The 19,547-nt window shown below is 45.5% G+C and overlaps 1 protein-coding gene across 2 annotated transcripts in view; it reads right to left on the bottom strand.

Annotated features, from left to right (window-relative positions):
- The window catches only part of LOC121562294 (FERM, ARHGEF and pleckstrin domain-containing protein 1-like), a 189,069-nt gene that overhangs the window by 93,599 nt on the left and 75,923 nt on the right, over positions 1-19,547 (bottom strand). For both annotated transcript variants that reach the window (XM_045215187.1, XM_045215186.1), the window contains exons 9-13: positions 10,901-10,996; positions 9,997-10,163; positions 8,845-8,913; positions 8,660-8,732; positions 8,225-8,333 (exon numbers count right to left, since the gene is read on the bottom strand). In XM_045215187.1, the coding sequence (XP_045071122.1) occupies positions 8,225-8,333; positions 8,660-8,732; positions 8,845-8,913; positions 9,997-10,163; positions 10,901-10,996 (514 nt within the window). The remainder of the gene's footprint in view (positions 1-8,224; positions 8,334-8,659; positions 8,733-8,844; positions 8,914-9,996; positions 10,164-10,900; positions 10,997-19,547) is intronic.

Here is a 19,547-nt window from a genome sequence, read left to right as displayed (position 1 = left end):
ATGTCAGTACTACCCTTTATCTAACCCTAACCCTAACCCATTCATCCTGAGTGTGTGGAGACTCCTTGTGATGTCAGTACTACCCTTTATCTAACCCTAACCCTAACCCATTCATCCTGAGTGTGTGGAGACTCCTTGTGATGTCAGTACTACCCTTTATCTAACCCTAACCCATTCATCCTGAGTGTGTGGAGACTCCTTGTGATGTCAGTACTACCCTTTATCTAACCCTAACCCATTCATCCTGAGTGTGTGGAGACTCCTTGTGATGTCAGTACTACCCTTTATCTAACCCTAACCCATTCATCCTGAGTGTGTGGAGACTCTTGATCTCCTGCACCTCTCAACACACACCAGTCAAACCCACCTAGCTCGGTTTCAATCTCACCAGACCACTGCATCACAGAGACGACCCAGGTATGCCCAGGTAGACCCAGGTATACATTCACTTCAGTACAGGAGTTAGTTCAACTCCTGTCTTTAACTAGTGCACCATGAGTGACAGGCAGAACAGTGGAACACAGTAGAGAGAGACAGAGGAAACAGCCAGTAGAGAAGGACAACAGTGGAACACAGTAGAGAGAGACAGAGGAAACAGCCAGTAGAGAGAGACAGAGGAAACAGCCAGTAGAGAAGGACAACAGTGGAACACAGTAGAGAGAGACAGAGGAAACAGCCAGTAGAGAGAGACAGAGGAAACAGCCAGTAGAGAGAGACAGAGGAAACAGCCAGTAGAGAGAGACAGAGGAAACAGCCAGTAGAGAAGGACAACAGTGGAACACAGTAGAGAGAGACAGAGGAAACAGCCAGTAGAGAGAGACAGAGGAAACAGCCAGTAGAGAAGGACAACAGTGGAACACAGTAGAGAGAGACAGAGGAAACAGCCAGTAGAGAGAGACAGAGGAAACAGCCAGTAGAGAAGGACAACAGTGGAACACAGTAGAGAGAGACAGAGGAAACAGCCAGTAGAGAGAGACAGAGGAAACAGCCAGTAGAGAAGGACAACAGTGGAACACAGTAGAGAGAGACAGAGGAAACAGCCAGTAGAGAGAGACAGAGGAAACAGCCAGTAGAGAGAGACAGAGGAAACAGCCAGTAGAGACGGACAACAGTGGAACACAGTAGAGAGAGACAGAGGAAACAGCCAGTAGAGAGAGACAGAGGAAACAGCCAGTAGAGAAGGACAACATGGAACACAGTAGAGAGAGACAGAGGAAACAGCCAGTAGAGAGAGCAGAGGAAACAGCCAGTAGAGAAGGACAACAGTGGAACACAGTAGAGAGAGACAGAGGAAACAGCCAGTAGAGAGAGACAGAGGAAACAGCCAGTAGAGACGGACAACAGTGGAACACAGTAGAGAGAGACAGAGGAAACAGCCAGTAGAGAGAGACAGAGGAAACAGCCAGTAGAGAGAGACAGAGGAAACAGCCAGTAGAGAGAGACAGAGGAAACAGCCAGTAGAGAAGGACAACAGTGGAACACAGTAGAGAGAGACAGAGGAAACAGCCAGTAGAGAGAGACAGAGGAAACAGCCAGTAGAGACGGACAACAGTGGAACACAGTAGAGAGAGACAGAGGAAACAGCCAGTAGAGAGAGACAGAGGAAACAGCCAGTAGAGAGAGACAGAGGAAACAGCCAGTAGAGAAGGACAACAGTGGAACAGAAACAGATCAACATACTTTCAGAGGAAGAGAAGCAGAGGAAAGTATCACACTCTGAATATAGTCGGATTTCTTTATGCAAAACAGTGCAGGCAGAAAAACACCATTCAAAAGCATAGAGGCTTTGAAAATAGTCTGATTTCTTTCCAATGTTTTTAAAGCAAAATATGTTTTGTCAGAGAATGTAATCATCTTGTTTACATGCCAGGAGTCAAGCCAAGCAGACAGCAATGAGACGTCCATCTTGTTTACATGTCAGGAGTCAAGCCAAGCAGACAGCAATGAGATGTCCATCTTGTTTACAGGAGTCAAGCCAAGCAGACAGCAATGAGACGTCCATCTTGTTTACATGCCAGGAGTCAAGCCAAGCAGACAGCAATGAGACGTCCATCTTGTTTACATGCCAGGAGTCAAGCCAAGCAGACAGCAATGAGATGTCCATCTTGTTTACAGGAGTCAAGCCAAGCAGACAGCAATGAGACATCCATCTTGTTTACATGCCAGGAGTCAAGCCAAGCAGACAGCAATGAGACGTCCATCTTGTTTACATGCCAGGAGTCAAGCCAAGCAGACAGCAATGAGACGTCCATCTTGTTTACAGGAGTCAAGCCAAGCAGACAGCAAAGAGGCGTCCATCTTGTTTACATGCCAGGAGTCAAGCCAAGCAGACAGCAAAGAGGCGTCCATCTTGTTTACATGCCAGGAGTCAAGCCAAGCAGACAGCAAAGAGGAAGGTGGGGTCAGACAGACTGGATCCTGACTAATCCACAAACTACTGTTTGGTATTTCACCAACTGTAAGTGTATTGGTTTATATGATACAGTACTATGTTTTACTAAAATGGAACTCGTCAACAAACTACAAGTCTAAAGTGCGTATCAAAAACAAGCCCCCCTCACAATAGAAAAGTTATCGTGATATAAATCATTGTAATCTAGATTTAGAAGGCTGATTGGTTAAAGTAATGATTTAAACACCTCACACTGCCATCATCATCTAACATGTCAGTCTGTCTCAGCCACTTCTAAAACAGTGTCACTGTGGACAAGCACTTGGCCCCAGACAACAAGACAAAGCCACGAAAGCAACAAACAAAAACTAGCCCTCGTTCCAAAACCTTTCAACGGCAGCATCAACAAACCAACAGAAACAAGGACCTGGAGCTCTCTAGAATTCATCAACACCAACAGGACCACTTCACAAAACCAAAGACAAGGAGCTGGAGCTCTCTAAACTTCATCAACACACCAACAGTATCAATGTACCAAGGACCTGGAGCTCTCTAAACTTCATCAACACACCAACAGTAACATCAGTAGTACCAAGGACCTGGAGCTCTCTAAACTTCATCAACACACCAACAGTAACATCAGTAGTACCAAGGACCTGGAGCTCTCTAAACTTCATCACACACCAACAGGAACATCAGTAGTACCAAGGACGCTGGAGCTCTCTCAACACTTCATCAACACACCAACAGCGAACATAGTAACAAGTAGTACCAGACCTGGACTCTCTAAACTTCATCAACACACCAACAGTAACATCAGTAGTACCAAGGACACCTCTAAACTTCATCAACACACCAACAGTACCAATCCAGGACCTGGAGCTCTCTAAACTTCATCAACACACCAACAGTAACATCAGTAGTACCAAGGACCTGGAGCTCTCTAAACTTCCACACACCAACAGTAACATCAGTAGACCAAGGACCTGGAGCTCTAGACTTCATCAACATACATCAGTAGTACCAAGGACCTGGAGCTCTCTAAACTTCATCAACACACCAACAGTAACATCAGTAGTACCAAGGACCTGGAGCTCTACACCTACACAAGTAACATCAGTAGTACCAAGGACCTGGAGCTCTCTAAACTTATCAACACACCAACATACCGAGCTCTCTAAACATACACGTAGTACCAAGGACCTGGAGCTCTCTAAACTTCATCAACACACCAACAGTAACATCAGTAGTACCAAGGACCTGGAGCTCTCTAAACTTCATCAACACACCAACAGTAACATCAGTAGTACCAAGGACCTGGAGCTCTCTAAACTTCATCAACACACCAACAGTAACATCAGTAGTACCAAGGACCTGGAGCTCTCTAAACTTCATCAACACACCAACAGGAACATCAGTAGTACCAAGGACCTGGAGCTCTCTAAACTTCATCAACACACCAACAGTAACATCAGTAGTACCAAGGACCTGGAGCTCTCTAAACTTCATCAACACACCAACAGTAACATCAGTAGTACCAAGGACCTGGAGCTCTCTAAACTTCATCAACACACCAACAGTAACATCAGTAGTACCAAGGACCTGGAGCTCTCTAAACTTCATCAACACACCAACAGGAACATCAGTAGTACCAAGGACCTGGAGCTCTCTAAACTTCATCAACACACCAACAGTAACATCAGTAGTACCAAGGACCTGGAGCTCTCTAAACTTCATCAACACACCAACAGTAACATCAGTAGTACCAAGGACCTGGAGCTCTCTAAACTTCATCACCACACCAACAGTAACATCAGTAGTACCAAGGACCTGGAGCTCTCTAAACTTCATCAACACACCAACAGTAACATCAGTAGTACCAAGGACCTGGAGCTCTCTAAACTTCATCAACACACCAACAGTAACATCAGTAGTACCAAGGACCTGGAGCTCTCTAAACTTCATCAACACACCAACAGTAACATCAGTAGTACCAAGGACCTGGAGCTCTCTAAACTTCATCAACACACCAACAGTAACATCAGTAGTACCAAGGACCTGGAGCTCTCTAAACTTCATCAACACACCAACAGTAACATCAGTAGTACCAAGGACCTGGAGCTCTCTAAACTTCATCAACACACCAACAGTAACATCAGTAGTACCAAGGACCTGGAGCTCTCTAAACTTCATCAACACACCAACAGTAACATCAGTAGTACCAAGGACCTGGAGCTCTCTAAACTTCATCAACACACCAACAGTAACATCAGTAGTACCAAGGACCTGGAGCTCTCTAAACTTCATCAACACACCAACAGTAACATCAGTAGTACCAAGGACCTGGAGCTCTCTAAACTTCATCAACACACCAACAGTAACATCAGTAGTACCAAGGACCTGGAGCTCTCTAAACTTCATCAACACACCAACAGTAACATCAGTAGTACCAAGGACCTGGAGCTCTCTAAACTTCATCAACACACCAACAGTAACATCAGTAGTACCAAGGACCTGGAGCTCTCTAAACTTCATCAACACACCAACAGTAACATCAGTAGTACCAAGGACCTGGAGCTCTCTAAACTTCATCAACACACCAACAGTAACATCAGTAGTACCAAGGACCTGGAGCTCTCTAAACTTCATCAACACACCAACAGTAACATCAGTAGTACCAAGGACCTGGAGCTCTCTAAACTTCATCAACACACCAACAGGAACATCAGTAGTACCAAGGACCTGGAGCTCTCTAAACTTCATCAACACACCAACAGTAACATCAGTAGTACCAAGGACCTGGAGCTCTCTAAACTTCATCAACACACCAACAGTAACATCAGTAGTACCAAGGACCTGGAGCTCTCTAAACTTCATCAACACACCAACAGGAACATCAGTAGTACCAAGGACCTGGAGCTCTCTAAACTTCATCAACACACCAACAGTAACATCAGTAGTACCAAGGACCTGGAGCTCTCTAAACTTCATCAACACACCAACAGGAACATCAGTAGTACCAAGGACCTGGAGCTCTCTAAACTTCATCAACACACCAACAGGAACATCAGTAGTACCAAGGACCTGGAGCTCTCTAAACTTCATCAACACACCAACAGGAACATCAGTAGTACCAAGGACCTGGAGCTCTCTAAACTTCATCAACACACCAACAGTAACATCAGTAGTACCAAGGACCTGGAGCTCTCTAAACTTCATCAACACACCAACAGTAACATCAGTAGTACCAAGGACCTGGAGCTCTCTAAACTTCATCAACACACCAACAGGAACATCAGTAGTACCAAGGACCTGGAGCTCTCTAAACTTCATCAACACACCAACAGGAACATCAGTAGTACCAAGGACCTGGAGCTCTCTAAACTTCATCAACACACCAACAGTAACATCAGTAGTACCAAGGACCTGGAGCTCTCTAAACTTCATCAACACACCAACAGTAACATCAGTAGTACCAAGGACCTGGAGCTCTCTAAACTTCATCAACACACCAACAGGAACATCAGTAGTACCAAGGACCTGGAGCTCTCTAAACTTCATCAACACACCAACAGTAACATCAGTAGTACCAAGGACCTGGAGCTCTCTAAACTTCATCAACACACCAACAGTAACATCAGTAGTACCAAGGACCTGGAGCTCTCTAAACTTCATCAACACACCAACAGGAACATCAGTAGTACCAAGGACCTGGAGCTCTCTAAACTTCATCAACACACCAACAGTAACATCAGTAGTACCAAGGACCTGGAGCTCTCTAAACTTCATCAACACACCAACAGTAACATCAGTAGTACCAAGGACCTGGAGCTCTCTAAACTTCATCAACACACCAACAGTAACATCAGTAGTACCAAGGACCTGGAGCTCTCTAAACTTCATCAACACACCAACAGTAACATCAGTAGTACCAAGGACCTGGAGCTCTCTAAACTTCATCAACACACCAACAGTAACATCAGTAGTACCAAGGACCTGGAGCTCTCTAAACTTCATCAACACACCAACAGTAACATCAGTAGTACCAAGGACCTGGAGCTCTCTAAACTTCATCAACACACCAACAGTAACATCAGTAGTACCAAGGACCTGGAGCTCTCTAAACTTCATCAACACACCAACAGTAACATCAGTAGTACCAAGGACCTGGAGCTCTCTAAACTTCATCAACACACCAACAGGAACATCAGTAGTACCAAGGACCTGGAGCTCTCTAAACTTCATCAACACACCAACAGTAACATCAGTAGTACCAAGGACCTGGAGCTCTCTAAACTTCATCAACACACCAACAGTAACATCAGTAGTACCAAGGACCTGGAGCTCTCTAAACTTCATCAACACACCAACAGTAACATCAGTAGTACCAAGGACCTGGAGCTCTCTAAACTTCATCAACACACCAACAGTAACATCAGTAGTACCAAGGACCTGGAGCTCTCTAAACTTCATCACCACACCAACAGGAACATCAGTAGTACCAAGGACCTGGAGCTCTCTAAACTTCATCAACACACCAACAGTAACATCAGTAGTACCAAGGACCTGGAGCTCTCTAAACTTCATCAACACACCAACAGTAACATCAGTAGTACCAAGGACCTGGAGCTCTCTAAACTTCATCAACACACCAACAGTAACATCAGTAGTACCAAGGACCTGGAGCTCTCTAAACTTCATCACCACACCAACAGTAACATCAGTAGTACCAAGGACCTGGAGCTCTCTAAACTTCATCAACACACCAACAGTAACATCAGTAGTACCAAGGACCTGGAGCTCTCTAAACTTCATCAACACACCAACAGTAACATCAGTAGTACCAAGGACCTGGAGCTCTCTAAACTTCATCAACACACCAACAGGAACATCAGTAGTACCAAGGACCTGGAGCTCTCTAAACTTCATCAACACACCAACAGTAACATCAGTAGTACCAAGGACCTGGAGCTCTCTAAACTTCATCAACACACCAACAGTAACATCAGTAGTACCAAGGACCTGGAGCTCTCTAAACTTCATCACCACACCAACAGTAACATCAGTAGTACCAAGGACCTGGAGCTCTCTAAACTTCATCAACACACCAACAGTAACATCAGTAGTACCAAGGACCTGGAGCTCTCTAAACTTCATCAACACACCAACAGTAACATCAGTAGTACCAAGGACCTGGAGCTCTCTAAACTTCATCAACACACCAACAGTAACATCAGTAGTACCAAGGACCTGGAGCTCTCTAAACTTCATCACCACACCAACAGTAACATCAGTAGTACCAAGGACCTGGAGCTCTCTAAACTTCATCAACACACCAACAGTAACATCAGTAGTACCAAGGACCTGGAGCTCTCTAAACTTCATCAACACACCAACAGTAACATCAGTAGTACCAAGGACCTGGAGCTCTCTAAACTTCATCAACACACCAACAGGAACATCAGTAGTACCAAGGACCTGGAGCTCTCTAAACTTCATCAACACACCAACAGTAACATCAGTAGTACCAAGGACCTGGAGCTCTCTAAACTTCATCAACACACCAACAGGAACATCAGTAGTACCAAGGACCTGGAGCTCTCTAAACTCTAAACTTCAGGTTGTTTCAGATATGGCATTTTGTTAGAATTATTAACTATTGAAGACATTTATTGATGACATCTTTATCAGGGAACTGGTAGGAACAGCCAGGCCCTTCTTTAGATAATAACTAGTAGGAACAGGCCTAGGCCTCATGTTCACTATCTATATCAGAACAGTGGAAGCAGGGGATAGAAGAGCTGCTGCCTTTAGCTGGCTGCCAGGCTGGACCTGGGATCTGCTGGCCGTTGGTGTGGCTGGCCGAGCTCACTGTAGGGTCGTCCACCGGGGCCTGGAGGGTCAGCCTGAGAGGATAGTCTGTCTGGTCCACTGAGACACTCTGGAGAGGAGAGGAGGGAGGGAGGGAGGGAGGGAGGGAGGGAGGGAGGGGGAGGGGGAGAGGGAGGGGGAGAGGGGGGAGGGGGAGAGGGGGAGGGAGGGAGAGAGGGAGGAGGGAGGGTGAGAGAGAGAGGGAGGGAGGGAGAGAGTGAGAGAGGGAGGGAGAGAGAGAGGAAGGGAGGGAGAGAGGGAGGGAGGGATAGAGGGAGGGAGGGAGGGAGGTTAAAAGGGGTACTCTGCGATATCTTTGTTAAAGAGAAGTACACAGACTAACTCTATTCCTTCTCCTCTGAATCAAAGAGAGAAAGGTCACAGTGATATCCTGACCTCTTTCTGCATTGTGGATCTCTTTCTATCCTGGGGTGCCAGGCTGCAGGTGGACACCTTCTTACTGTGTTTCCTGATGGGGGAGAGGAGGGAGGCTCAGTCTAGGAACTGGTGAGGCAAAGGGACACAAACAAGCCTCGGGGGAAGAGAGGCTGACATTCAGACCAGACAATGTGAAGCCTCACCTTTCAAAAGGGACCTTTTTGAACTCTGCGTCCTTGACGTAATCAAAAACCTGCTTCTGTGTCCGACCGCTGCAGATATAAAGAGAGACAGAAAAAGAACATGTTGGAGCATGTTGAAACACAGAGGTCTTATGAAGCAGCACAGTGAAGGGCCCTGATACAATAGGAAAGGTTGGATTGTTGTGTCCAGTATCAATCTGTTGTTGTTGGTTAATGTGCATATATATTAATGTGCATGGTTAATGTGCATATATATGCAGTGTCCACCCAGGCCCCTCCTCTACAAGCTCCACCCACCCAGGCCCCTCCTCTACAAGCTCCACCCACCCAGGCCCCTCCTCTACAAGCTCCACCCACCCAGGCCCCTCCTCTACAAGCTCCACCCACCCTACCTAAACCTCTACAAGCTCCACCCACCCTACCTAAACCTCTACAAGCTCCACCCACCCAGGCTACCTAAACCTCTACAAGCTCCACCCACCCTACCTAAACCTCTACAAGCTCCACCCACCCTACCTAAACCTCTACAAGCTCCACCCACCCAGCCCACCTAAACCTCTACAAGCTCCACCCACCCAGGCTACCTAAACCTCTACAAGCTCCACCCACCCAGGCTACCTAAACCTCTACAAGCTCCACCCACCCAGGCTACCTAAACCTCTACAAGCTCCACCCACCCTACCTAAACCTCTACAAGCTCCACCCACCCTACCTAAACCTCTACAAGCTCCACCCACCCTACCTAAACCTCTACAAGCTCCACCCACCCAGGCTACCTAAACCTCTACAAGCTCCACCCACCCTACCTAAACCTCTACAAGCTCCACCCACCCAGGCTACCTAAACCTCTACAAGCTCCACCCACCCAGGCTACCTAAACCTCTACAAGCTCCACCCACCCAGCCTACCTAAACCTCTACAAGCTCCACCCACCCAGGCTACCTAAACCTCTACAAGCATAGCGGTTTAGAGCGTTGGGCCAGTAAACGAAAGGTCGCTGGTTCGAATCCCCTTAGCCAACTAGGTGAACAAACTGTCAACGTGCCCTTGAGCAAGGCACTTAACCCTAATTGCTCCTGTAAGTTGCTCTGGATAACAGCGTCTGCTAAAATGACTAAAATGTAAATATGTCCAAGCTCCACCCAAGCCTACCTAAACCTGAATGAGGACCCCCTGGTGAAGAGAACAGCTTTGGGTTGAGGCTTGGGTTCCTCCATCAGTCTGAAGAAGGCATGGTGCTCCACACAGATTTTCCAGAAGATCTTACAGCAGTCTCTACTGGCCATCCCAAACTCCAGAGTGTCCTGGTACGCACTCTGCTGCAGGGGGTACAGCGCAGGCACACAGAGCTTAGCAACGGTTAGAACACAGAGCTTAGCGACGGTTAGAACACAGAGCTTAGCGACGGTTAGAACACAGAGCTTAGCAACGGTTAGAACACAGAGCTTAGCAACGGTTAGAACACAGAGCTTAGCAACGGTTAGAACACAGAGCTTAGCAACGGTTAGAACACAGAGCTTAGCGACGGTTAGAACAGAGCTTAGCGACAGTTAGAACACAGAGCTTAGCAACGGTTAGAACACAGAGCTTAGCAACGGTTAGAACACAGAGCTTAGCAACGGTTAGAACACAGAGCTTAGCAACGGTTAGAACACAGAGCTTAGCAACGGTTAGAACACAGAGCTTAGCGACAGTTAGAACACAGAGCTTAGCAACGGTTAGAACACAGAGCTTAGCAACGGTTAGAACACAGAGCTTAGCAACGGTTAGAACACAGAGCTTAGCAACGGTTAGAACACAGAGCTTAGCAACGGTTAGAACACAGAGCTTAGCAACGGTTAGAACACAGAGCTTAGCAACGGTTAGAACACAGAACTTAGCAACGGTTAGAACAGGAGAAACATGGGCTGTTTTCATCTAGGCCAATAATAAAAAACAGTGTTGGAACTACTTCATAACCGTTGAATATTGCTGTGCATTTACTGAGAAATAATCAACGCCATCTCAACCAAATCAGAATGTAGTCATTCTGCCAAGCCGTGGAAAAAGGACTTACGTTGAGATCTGGTCTGAGTTTGATGAAAAAACGTTTCCTCTTGAAGCTGAGCTTGCGGACTTTCGACCAGTTAAAAGCATTGATCTTAGTGTGTCCCTATAGGAGAGAGTTTAGACCAGTTAAAAGCATTGATCTTAGTGTGTCCCTATAGGAGAGAGTTTAGACCAGTTAAAAGCATTGATCTTAGTGAGTCCCTATAGGAGAGAGTTTCGACCAGTTAAAAGCATTGATCTTAGTGTGTCCCTATAGGAGAGAGTTTCGACCAGTTAAAAGCATTGATCTTAGTGAGTCCCTATAGGAGAGAGTTTCGACCAGTTAAAAGCATTGATCTTAGTGAGTCCCTATAGGAGAGAGTTTAGACCAGTTAAAAGCATTGATCTTAGTGTTTCCCTATAGGAGAGAGTTTAGACCAGTTAAAAGCATTGATCTTAGTGAGTCCCTATAGGAGAGAGTTTAGACCAGTTAAAAGCATTGATCTTAGTGAGTCCCTATAGGAGAGAGTTTAGACCAGTTAAAAGCATTGATCTTAGTGAGTCCCTATAGGAGAGAGTTCAGACCAGTTAAAAGCATTGATCTTAGTGAGTCCCTATAGGAGAGAGTTTAGACCAGTTAAAAGCATTGATCTTAGTGAGTCCCTATAGGAGAGAGTTTAGACCAGTTAAAAGCATTGATCTTAGTGAGTCCCTATAGGAGAGAGTTCAGACCAGTTAAAAGCATTGATCTTAGTGAGTCCCTATAGGAGAGAGTTTAGACCAGTTAAAAGCATTGATCTTAGTGAGTCCCTATAGGAGAGAGGAGTTTCAGTTGGTTGGACAACATTCATACATACAGGACATAAGATTCTCTATCACAGAGAACACTTCCCAGACAGTCATCTACATGTTTCACCTCGTTTCTCCACTTCTACTCTTAACATATACATATCTATCTATCTCTCTATCTATCTATCTATCACACACACTCGTTCAACTCCTGGATCCTGGAGTGAATCGCAACCTACATTATTCAGCATCTTTAAGCCAATTATTCATCGTTAAACTGCAGCCCCAAACTAAATCACCCAAGTGGTTCCTGAATGAGAAATTCTGCAGAATGTAAGCCTATTATTCAACTAAAGCTCCCAGAAACTGCGGGATCACCTGATAGGTGAGAAGCCACCTGATAGTTGAGAAGCCACCTGATAGGTGAGAAGCCACCTGATAGGTGAGAAGCCACCTGATAGGTGAGAAGCCACCTGATAGGTGAGAAGCCCCCTGATAGGTGAGAAGCCACCTGATAGGGGAGAAGCCACCTGATAGGTGAGAAGCCATCTGACAGGTGAGAAGCCACCTGATAGGTGAGAAGCCACCTGATAGGTGAGAAGCCACCTGACAGGTGAGAAGCCAAACAGTCGAGTCCAGGCATTGCAGAGTAGATCTCATTAGAATCTAGTTCTTGCTGTGTCCTCCTGTATAACAACACTAGGTTCTTGCTGCGTCCTCCTGTATAACACCACTAGGTTCTTGCTGCGTCCTCCTGTATAACACTAGGTTCTTGCTGTGTCCTCCTGTATAACAACACTAGGTTCTTGCTGCGTCCTCCTGTATAACACTAGGTTCTTGCTGCGTCCTCCTGTATAACACTAGGTTCTTGCTGTGTCCTCCTGTATAACAACACTAGGTTCTTGCCGTGTCCTCCTGTATAACAACACTAGGTTCTTGCTGCGTCCTCCTGTATAACACCACTAGGTTCTTGCTGCGTCCTCCTGTATAACAACACTAGGTTCTTGCTGTGTCCTCCTGTATAACAACACTAGGTTCTTGCTGTGTCCTCCTGTATAACACTAGGTTCTTGCTGTGTCCTCCTGTATAACAACACTAGGTTCTTGCTGTGTCCTCCTGTATAACAACACTAGGTTCTTGCTGTGTCCTCCTGTATAACAACACTAGGTTCTTGCTGCGTCCTCCTGTATAACACCACTAGGTTCTTGCTGCGTCCTCCTGTATAACACTAGGTTCTTGCTGTGTCCTCCTGTATAACAACACTAGGTTCTTGCTGTGTCCTCCTGTATAACAACACTAGGTTCTTGCTGCGTCCTCCTGTATAACAACACTAGGTTCTTGCTGTGTCCTCCTGTATAACAACACTAGGTTCTTGCTGCGTCCTCCTGTATAACAACACTAGGTTCTTGCTGTGTCCTCCTGTATAACAACACTAGGTTCTTGCTGCGTCCTCCTGTATAACAACACTAGGTTCTTGCCGTGTCCTCCTGTATAACAACACTAGGTTCTTGCTGCGTCCTCCTGTATAACAACACTAGGTTCTTGCCGTGTCCTCCTGTATAACAACACTAGGTTCTTGCTGCGTCCTCCTGTATAACAACACTAGGTTCTTGCTGCGTCCTCCTGTATAACAACACTAGGTTCTTGCTGTGTCCTCCTGTATAACACTAGGTTCTTGCTGCGTCCTCCTGTATAACACTAGGTTCTTGCTGCGTCCTCCTGTATAACAACACTAGGTTCTTGCTGCGTCCTCCTGTATAACAACACTAGGTTCTTGCTGCGTCCTCCTGTATAACAACACTAGGTTCTTGCTGCGTCCTCCTGTATAACAACACTAGGTTCTTGCTGTGTCCTCCTGTATAACAACACTAGGTTCTTGCTGCGTCCTCCTGTATAACAACACTAGGTTCTTGCTGTGTCCTCCTGTATAACAACACTAGGTTCTTGCTGTGTCCTCCTGTATAACAACACTAGGTTCTTGCTGTGTCCTCCTGTATAACAACACTAGGTTCTTGCTGCGTCCTCCTGTATAACAACACTAGGTTCTTGCTGTGTCCTCCTGTATAACACTAGGTTCTTGCTGCGTCCTCCTGTATAACAACACTAGGTTCTTGCTGTGTCCTCCTGTATAACAACACTAGGTTCTTGCTGTGTCCTCCTGTATAACACTAGGTTCTTGCTGCGTCCTCCTGTATAACAAAACTAGGTTCTTGCTGCGTCCTCCTGTATAACAACACTAGGTTCTTGCTGCGTCCTCCTGTATAACAACACTAGGTTCTTGCCGTGTCCTCCTGTATAACAACACTAGGTTCTTGCTGTGTCCTCCTGTATAACAACACTAGGTTCTTGCTGTGTCCTCCTGTATAACAACACTAGGTTCTTGCTGTGTCCTCCTGTATAACACTAGGTTCTTGCTGCGTCCTCCTGTATAACAACACTAGGTTCTTGCTGCGTCCTCCTGTATAACACCACTAGGTTCTTGCTGTGTCCTCCTGTATAACACCACTAGGTTCTTGCTGTGTCCTCCTGTATAACAACACTAGGTTCTTGCTGCGTCCTCCTGTATAACAACACTAGGTTCTTGCTGCGTCCTCCTGTATAACACCACTAGGTTCTTGCTGTGTCCTCCTGTATAACAACACTAGGTTCTTGCTGTGTCCTCCTGTATAACAACACTAGGTTCTTGCTGCGTCCTCCTGTATAACAACACTAGGTTCTTGCTGTGTCCTCCTGTATAACAACACTAGGTTCTTGCTGCGTCCTCCTGTATAACAACACTAGGTTCTTGCTGTGTCCTCCTGTATAACAACACTAGGTTCTTGCTGTGTCCTCCTGTATAACACCACTAGGTTCTTGCTGTGTCCTCCTGTATAACAACACTAGGTTCTTGCTGCGTCCTCCTGTATAACACCACTAGGTTCTTGCCGTGTCCTCCTGTATAACACCACTAGGTTCTTGCTGCGTCCTCCTGTATAACAACACTAGGTTCTTGCTGCGTCCTCCTGTATAACACCACTAGGTTCTTGCTGCGTCCTCCTGTATAACAACACTAGGTTCTTGCTGTGTCCTCCTGTATAACAACACTAGGTTCTTGCTGTGTCCTCCTGTATAACACCACTAGGTTCTTGCTGTGTCCTCCTGTATAACAACACTAGGTTCTTGCTGCGTCCTCCTGTATAACACCACTAGGTTCTTGCCGTGTCCTCCTGTATAACACCACTAGGTTCTTGCTGCGTCCTCCTGTATAACACCACTAGGTTCTTGCCGTGTCCTCCTGTATAACAACACTAGGTTCTTGCTGTGTCCTCCTGTATAACAACACTAGGTTCTTGCTGCGTCCTCCTGTATAACACTAGGTTCTTGCTGCGTCCTCCTGTATAACAACACTAGGTTCTTGCTGTGTCCTCCTGTATAACAACACTAGGTTCTTGCTGCGTCCTCCTGTATAACAACACTAGGTTCTTGCTGTGTCCTCCTGTATAACAACACTAGGTTCTTGCTGCGTCCTCCTGTATAACAACACTAGGTTCTTGCTGTGTCCTCCTGTATAACAACACTAGGTTCTTGCTGTGTCCTCCTGTATAACACTAGGTTCTTGCTGTGTCCTCCTGTATAACAACACTAGGTTCTTGCTGTGTCCTCCTGTATAACAACACTAGGTTCTTGCTGTGTCCTCCTGTATAACACCACTAGGTTCTTGCTGTGTCCTCCTGTATAACAACACTAGGTTCTTGCTGTGTCCTCCTGTATAACAACACTAGGTTCTTGCTGCGTCCTCCTGTATAACAACACTAGGTTCTTGCTGCGTCCTCCTGTATAACAACACTAGGTTCTTGCTGCGTCCTCCTGTATAACAACACTAGGTTCTTGCTGCGTCCTCCTGTATAACAACACTAGGTTCTTGCTGTGTCCTCCTGTATAACACCACTAGGTTCTTGCCGCGTCCTCCTGTATAACACCACTAGGTTCTTGCTGCGTCCTCCTGTATAACACCACTAGGTTCTTGCCGCGTCCTCCTGTATAACACCACTAGGTTCTTGCCGTGTCCTCCTGTATAACAACACTAGGTTCTTGCTGCGTCCTCCTGTATAACACCACTAGGTTCTTGCCGTGTCCTCCTGTATAACAACACTAGGTTCTTGCCGTGTCCTCCTGTATAACAACACTAGGTTCTTGCTGCGTCCTCCTGTATAACAACACTAGGTTCTTGCCGTGTCCTCCTGTATAACAACACTAGGTCTACATGAAGGCGTCCGCATGCTTCCAAACAGTTGGGAACAGTTTCTGCATGTATCATGCCAATAGTTTGTGATGTTTTGGTTTGTTTTGGTCTTGGGCATGGGTTTATGGCAGTTCGTGAACACGCAAGCTCTCTATGAGCCCTGCCCGGTGGACAGCTCCAAGCTCCAATCAGAAAGAAGCAGTTTGGGTCATTCCAAAGTGTTGTAATATCCTATGGGTGATAGTGGGCCCAGGGCCTATAACCATGTAACCTGCTGTTATCATTCCAAAGTGTTGTAATATCCTATGGGTGATAGTGGGCCCAGGGCCTATAACCATGTAACCTGCTGTTATCATTCCAAAGTGTTGTAATATCCTATGGGTGATAGTGGGCCCAGGGCCTATAACCATGTAACCTGCTGTTATCATTCCAAAGTGTTGTAATATCCTATGGGTGATAGTGGGCCCAGGGCCTATAACCATGTAACCTGCTGTTATCATTCCAAAGTGTTGTAATATCCTATGGGTGATAGTGGGCCCCGGGCCTATAACCATGTAACCTGCTGTTATCATTCAAAGTGTTGTAATATCCTATGGGTGATAGTGGGCCCAGGGCCCATAACCATGTAACCTGCTGTTATCATTCCAAAGTGTTGTAATATCCTATGGGTGATAGTGGGCCCAGGGCCTATAACCATGTAACCTGCTGTTATCATTCCAAAGTGTTGTAATATCCTATGGGTGATAGTGGGCCCAGGGCCTATAACCATGTAACCTGCTGTTATCATTCCAAAGTGTTGTAATATCCTATGGGTGATAGTGGGCCCAGGGCCTATAACCATGTAACCTGCTGTTATCATTCCAAAGTGTTGTAATATCCTATGGGTGATAGTGGGCCCAGGGCCTATAACCATGTAACCTGCTGTTATGGAGGAAAATAAAACAACCATCTATTGTGTTGTTGACTTTATGTTTTGTTTTACCCCATATATAAAACTCTGTGTTGTTGTTTTTATCGCACTGCTTTGCTTTATCTTGGCCAGGTCGCAGTTGTAAATGAGAACTTGTTCTCAACTGGTTTACCTGGTTAAATAAAGGTTAAATAAAATAAATTACCGTTTAAAAATAGATATGTACACTATACAGTGAGGGAAAAAAGTATTTGATCCCCTGCTGATTTTGTACATTTGCCCACAGACAAAGACATGATCAGTCTATAATTTTAATGGTTGGTTTATTTGAACAGTGAGAGACAGAATAACAACAAAAAAATCCAGAAAAATGCATATATATATAACCCTGAGGTATCCTAACGACAGCATTACTCCCATGTCCCTGGTGGTTAAATATCTGGTGCATATATATATAACCCTGAGGTATCCTCACGACAGCGTTACTCCCATGTCCCTGGTGGTTAAATGTCTGGTGCATATATATATAACCCTGAGGTATCCTAACGACAGCATTACTCCCATGTCCCTGGTGGTTAAATGTCTGGTGCATATATATATATATAACCCTGAGGTCTCCTAACGACAGCATTACTCCCATGTCCCTGGTGGTTAAATATCTGGTGCATATATATACAGTGGGGAAAAAAAGTATTTAGTCAGCCACCAATTGTGCAAGTTCTCCCACTTAAAAAGATGAGAGAGGCCTGTAATTTTCATCATAGGTACACGTCAACTATGACAGACAAAATAGAAAAAAAATCCAGAAAATCACATTGTAGGATTTTTTAATGAATTTATTGGCATATGATGGTGGAAAATAAGTATTTGGTCAATAACAAAAGTTTCTCAATACTTTGTTATATACCCTTTGTTGGCAATGACACAGGTCAAACGTTTTCTGTAAGTCTTCACAAGGTTTTCACACACTGTTGCTGGTATTTTGGCCCATTCCTCCACGCAGATCTCCTCTAGAGCAGTGATGTTTTGGGGCTGTCGCTGGGCAACACAGACTTTCAACTCCCTCCAAATATTTTCTATGGGGTTGAGATCTGGAGACTGGCTAGGCCACTCCAGGACCTTGAAATGCTTCTTACGAAGCCACTCCTTCGTTGCCCGGGCGGTGTGTTTGGGATCATTGTCATGCTGAAAGACCCAGCCACGTTTCATCTTCAATGCCCTTGCTGATGGAAGGAGGGTTTCACTCAAAATCTCACGATACATGGCCCCATTCATTCTTTCCTTTACACGGATCAGTCGTCCTGGTCCCTTTGCAGAAAAACAGCCCCCAAAGCATGATGTTTCCAACCCCATGCTTCACAGTAGGTATGGTGTTCTTTGGATGCAACTCAGCATTCTTTGTCCTCCAAACATGACGAGTTGAGTTTTTACCAAAAAGTTATATTTTGGTTTCATCTGACCATATGACATTCTCCCAATCCTCTTCTGGATCATCCAAATGCACTTCAGACGGGCCTGGACATGTACTGGCTTAAGCAGGGGGACACGTCTCGCACTGCAGGATTTGAGTCCCTGGCGGCGTAGTGTGTTACTGATGGTTGGCTTTGTTACTTTGGTCCCAGCTCTCAGCAGGTCATTCACTAGGTCCCCCCGTGTGGTTCTGGGATTTTGCTCACCGTTCTTGTGATCATTTTGACCCCACGGGGTGAGATCTTGCATGGAGCCCCAGATCGAGGGAGATTATCAGTGGTCTTGTATGTCTTCCATTTCCTAATAATTGCTCCCACAGTTGATTTCTTCAAACCAAGCTGCTTACCTGTTGCAGATTCAGTCTTCCCCAGCCTGGTGCAGGTCTACAATTTTGTTTTTGGTGTCCTTTGACAGCTCTTTTGGTCTTGGCCATTGTGAAGTTTGGAGTGTGACTGTTTGAGGTTGTGGACAGGTGTCTTTTATACTGATAACAAGTTCAAACAGGTGCCATTAATACAGGTAACGAGTGGAGGACAGAGGAGCCTCTTAAAGAAGAAGTTACAGGTCTGTGAGAGCCAGAAATCTTGCTTGTTTGTAGGTGACCAAATACTTATTTTCCACCATAATTTGCAAATAAATTCATTAAAAATCCTACAATGGGATTTTCTGGATTTTTTTTTCTCAATTTGTCTGTCATAGTTGACGTGTACCTATGATGAAAATTACAGGCCTCTCTCATCTTTTTAAGTGGGAGAACTTGCACAATTGGTGGCTGACTAAATACTTTTTTGCCCCACTGTATAACCCTGAGGTCTCCTAAGGACAGCGTTACTCCCATGTCCCTGGTGGTTAAATGTCTGGTGCATATATATATAACCCTGAGGTATCCTAACGACAGCATTACTCCCATGTCCCTGGTGGTTAAATGTCTGGTGCATATATATATAACCATGAGGTCTCCTAAGGACAGCGTTACTCCCATGTCCCTGGTGGTTAAATGTCTGGTGGATATATATATATATAACCCTGAGGTCTCCTAACGACAGCGTTACTCCCATGTCCCTGGTGGTTAAATGTCTGGTGCATATATATATATATAACCCTGAGGTCTCCTAAGGACAGCATTACTCCCATGTCCCTGGTGGTTAAATGTCTGGTGCATATATATATAACCCTGAGGTATCCTAAGGACAGCATTACTCCCATGTCCCTGGTGGTTAAATGTCTGGTGCATATATATATATATAACCCTGAGGTATCCTCACGACAGCGTTACTCCCATGT

This window comes from Coregonus clupeaformis, unplaced genomic scaffold, assembly GCF_020615455.1.
Source record: "Coregonus clupeaformis isolate EN_2021a unplaced genomic scaffold, ASM2061545v1 scaf0388, whole genome shotgun sequence".
Classification (NCBI taxonomy): Eukaryota; Metazoa; Chordata; class Actinopteri; order Salmoniformes; family Salmonidae; genus Coregonus; species Coregonus clupeaformis.
Note: the sequence above shows the minus strand (reverse complement) of the source record. Positions and strands in the feature narration are given on the sequence as shown.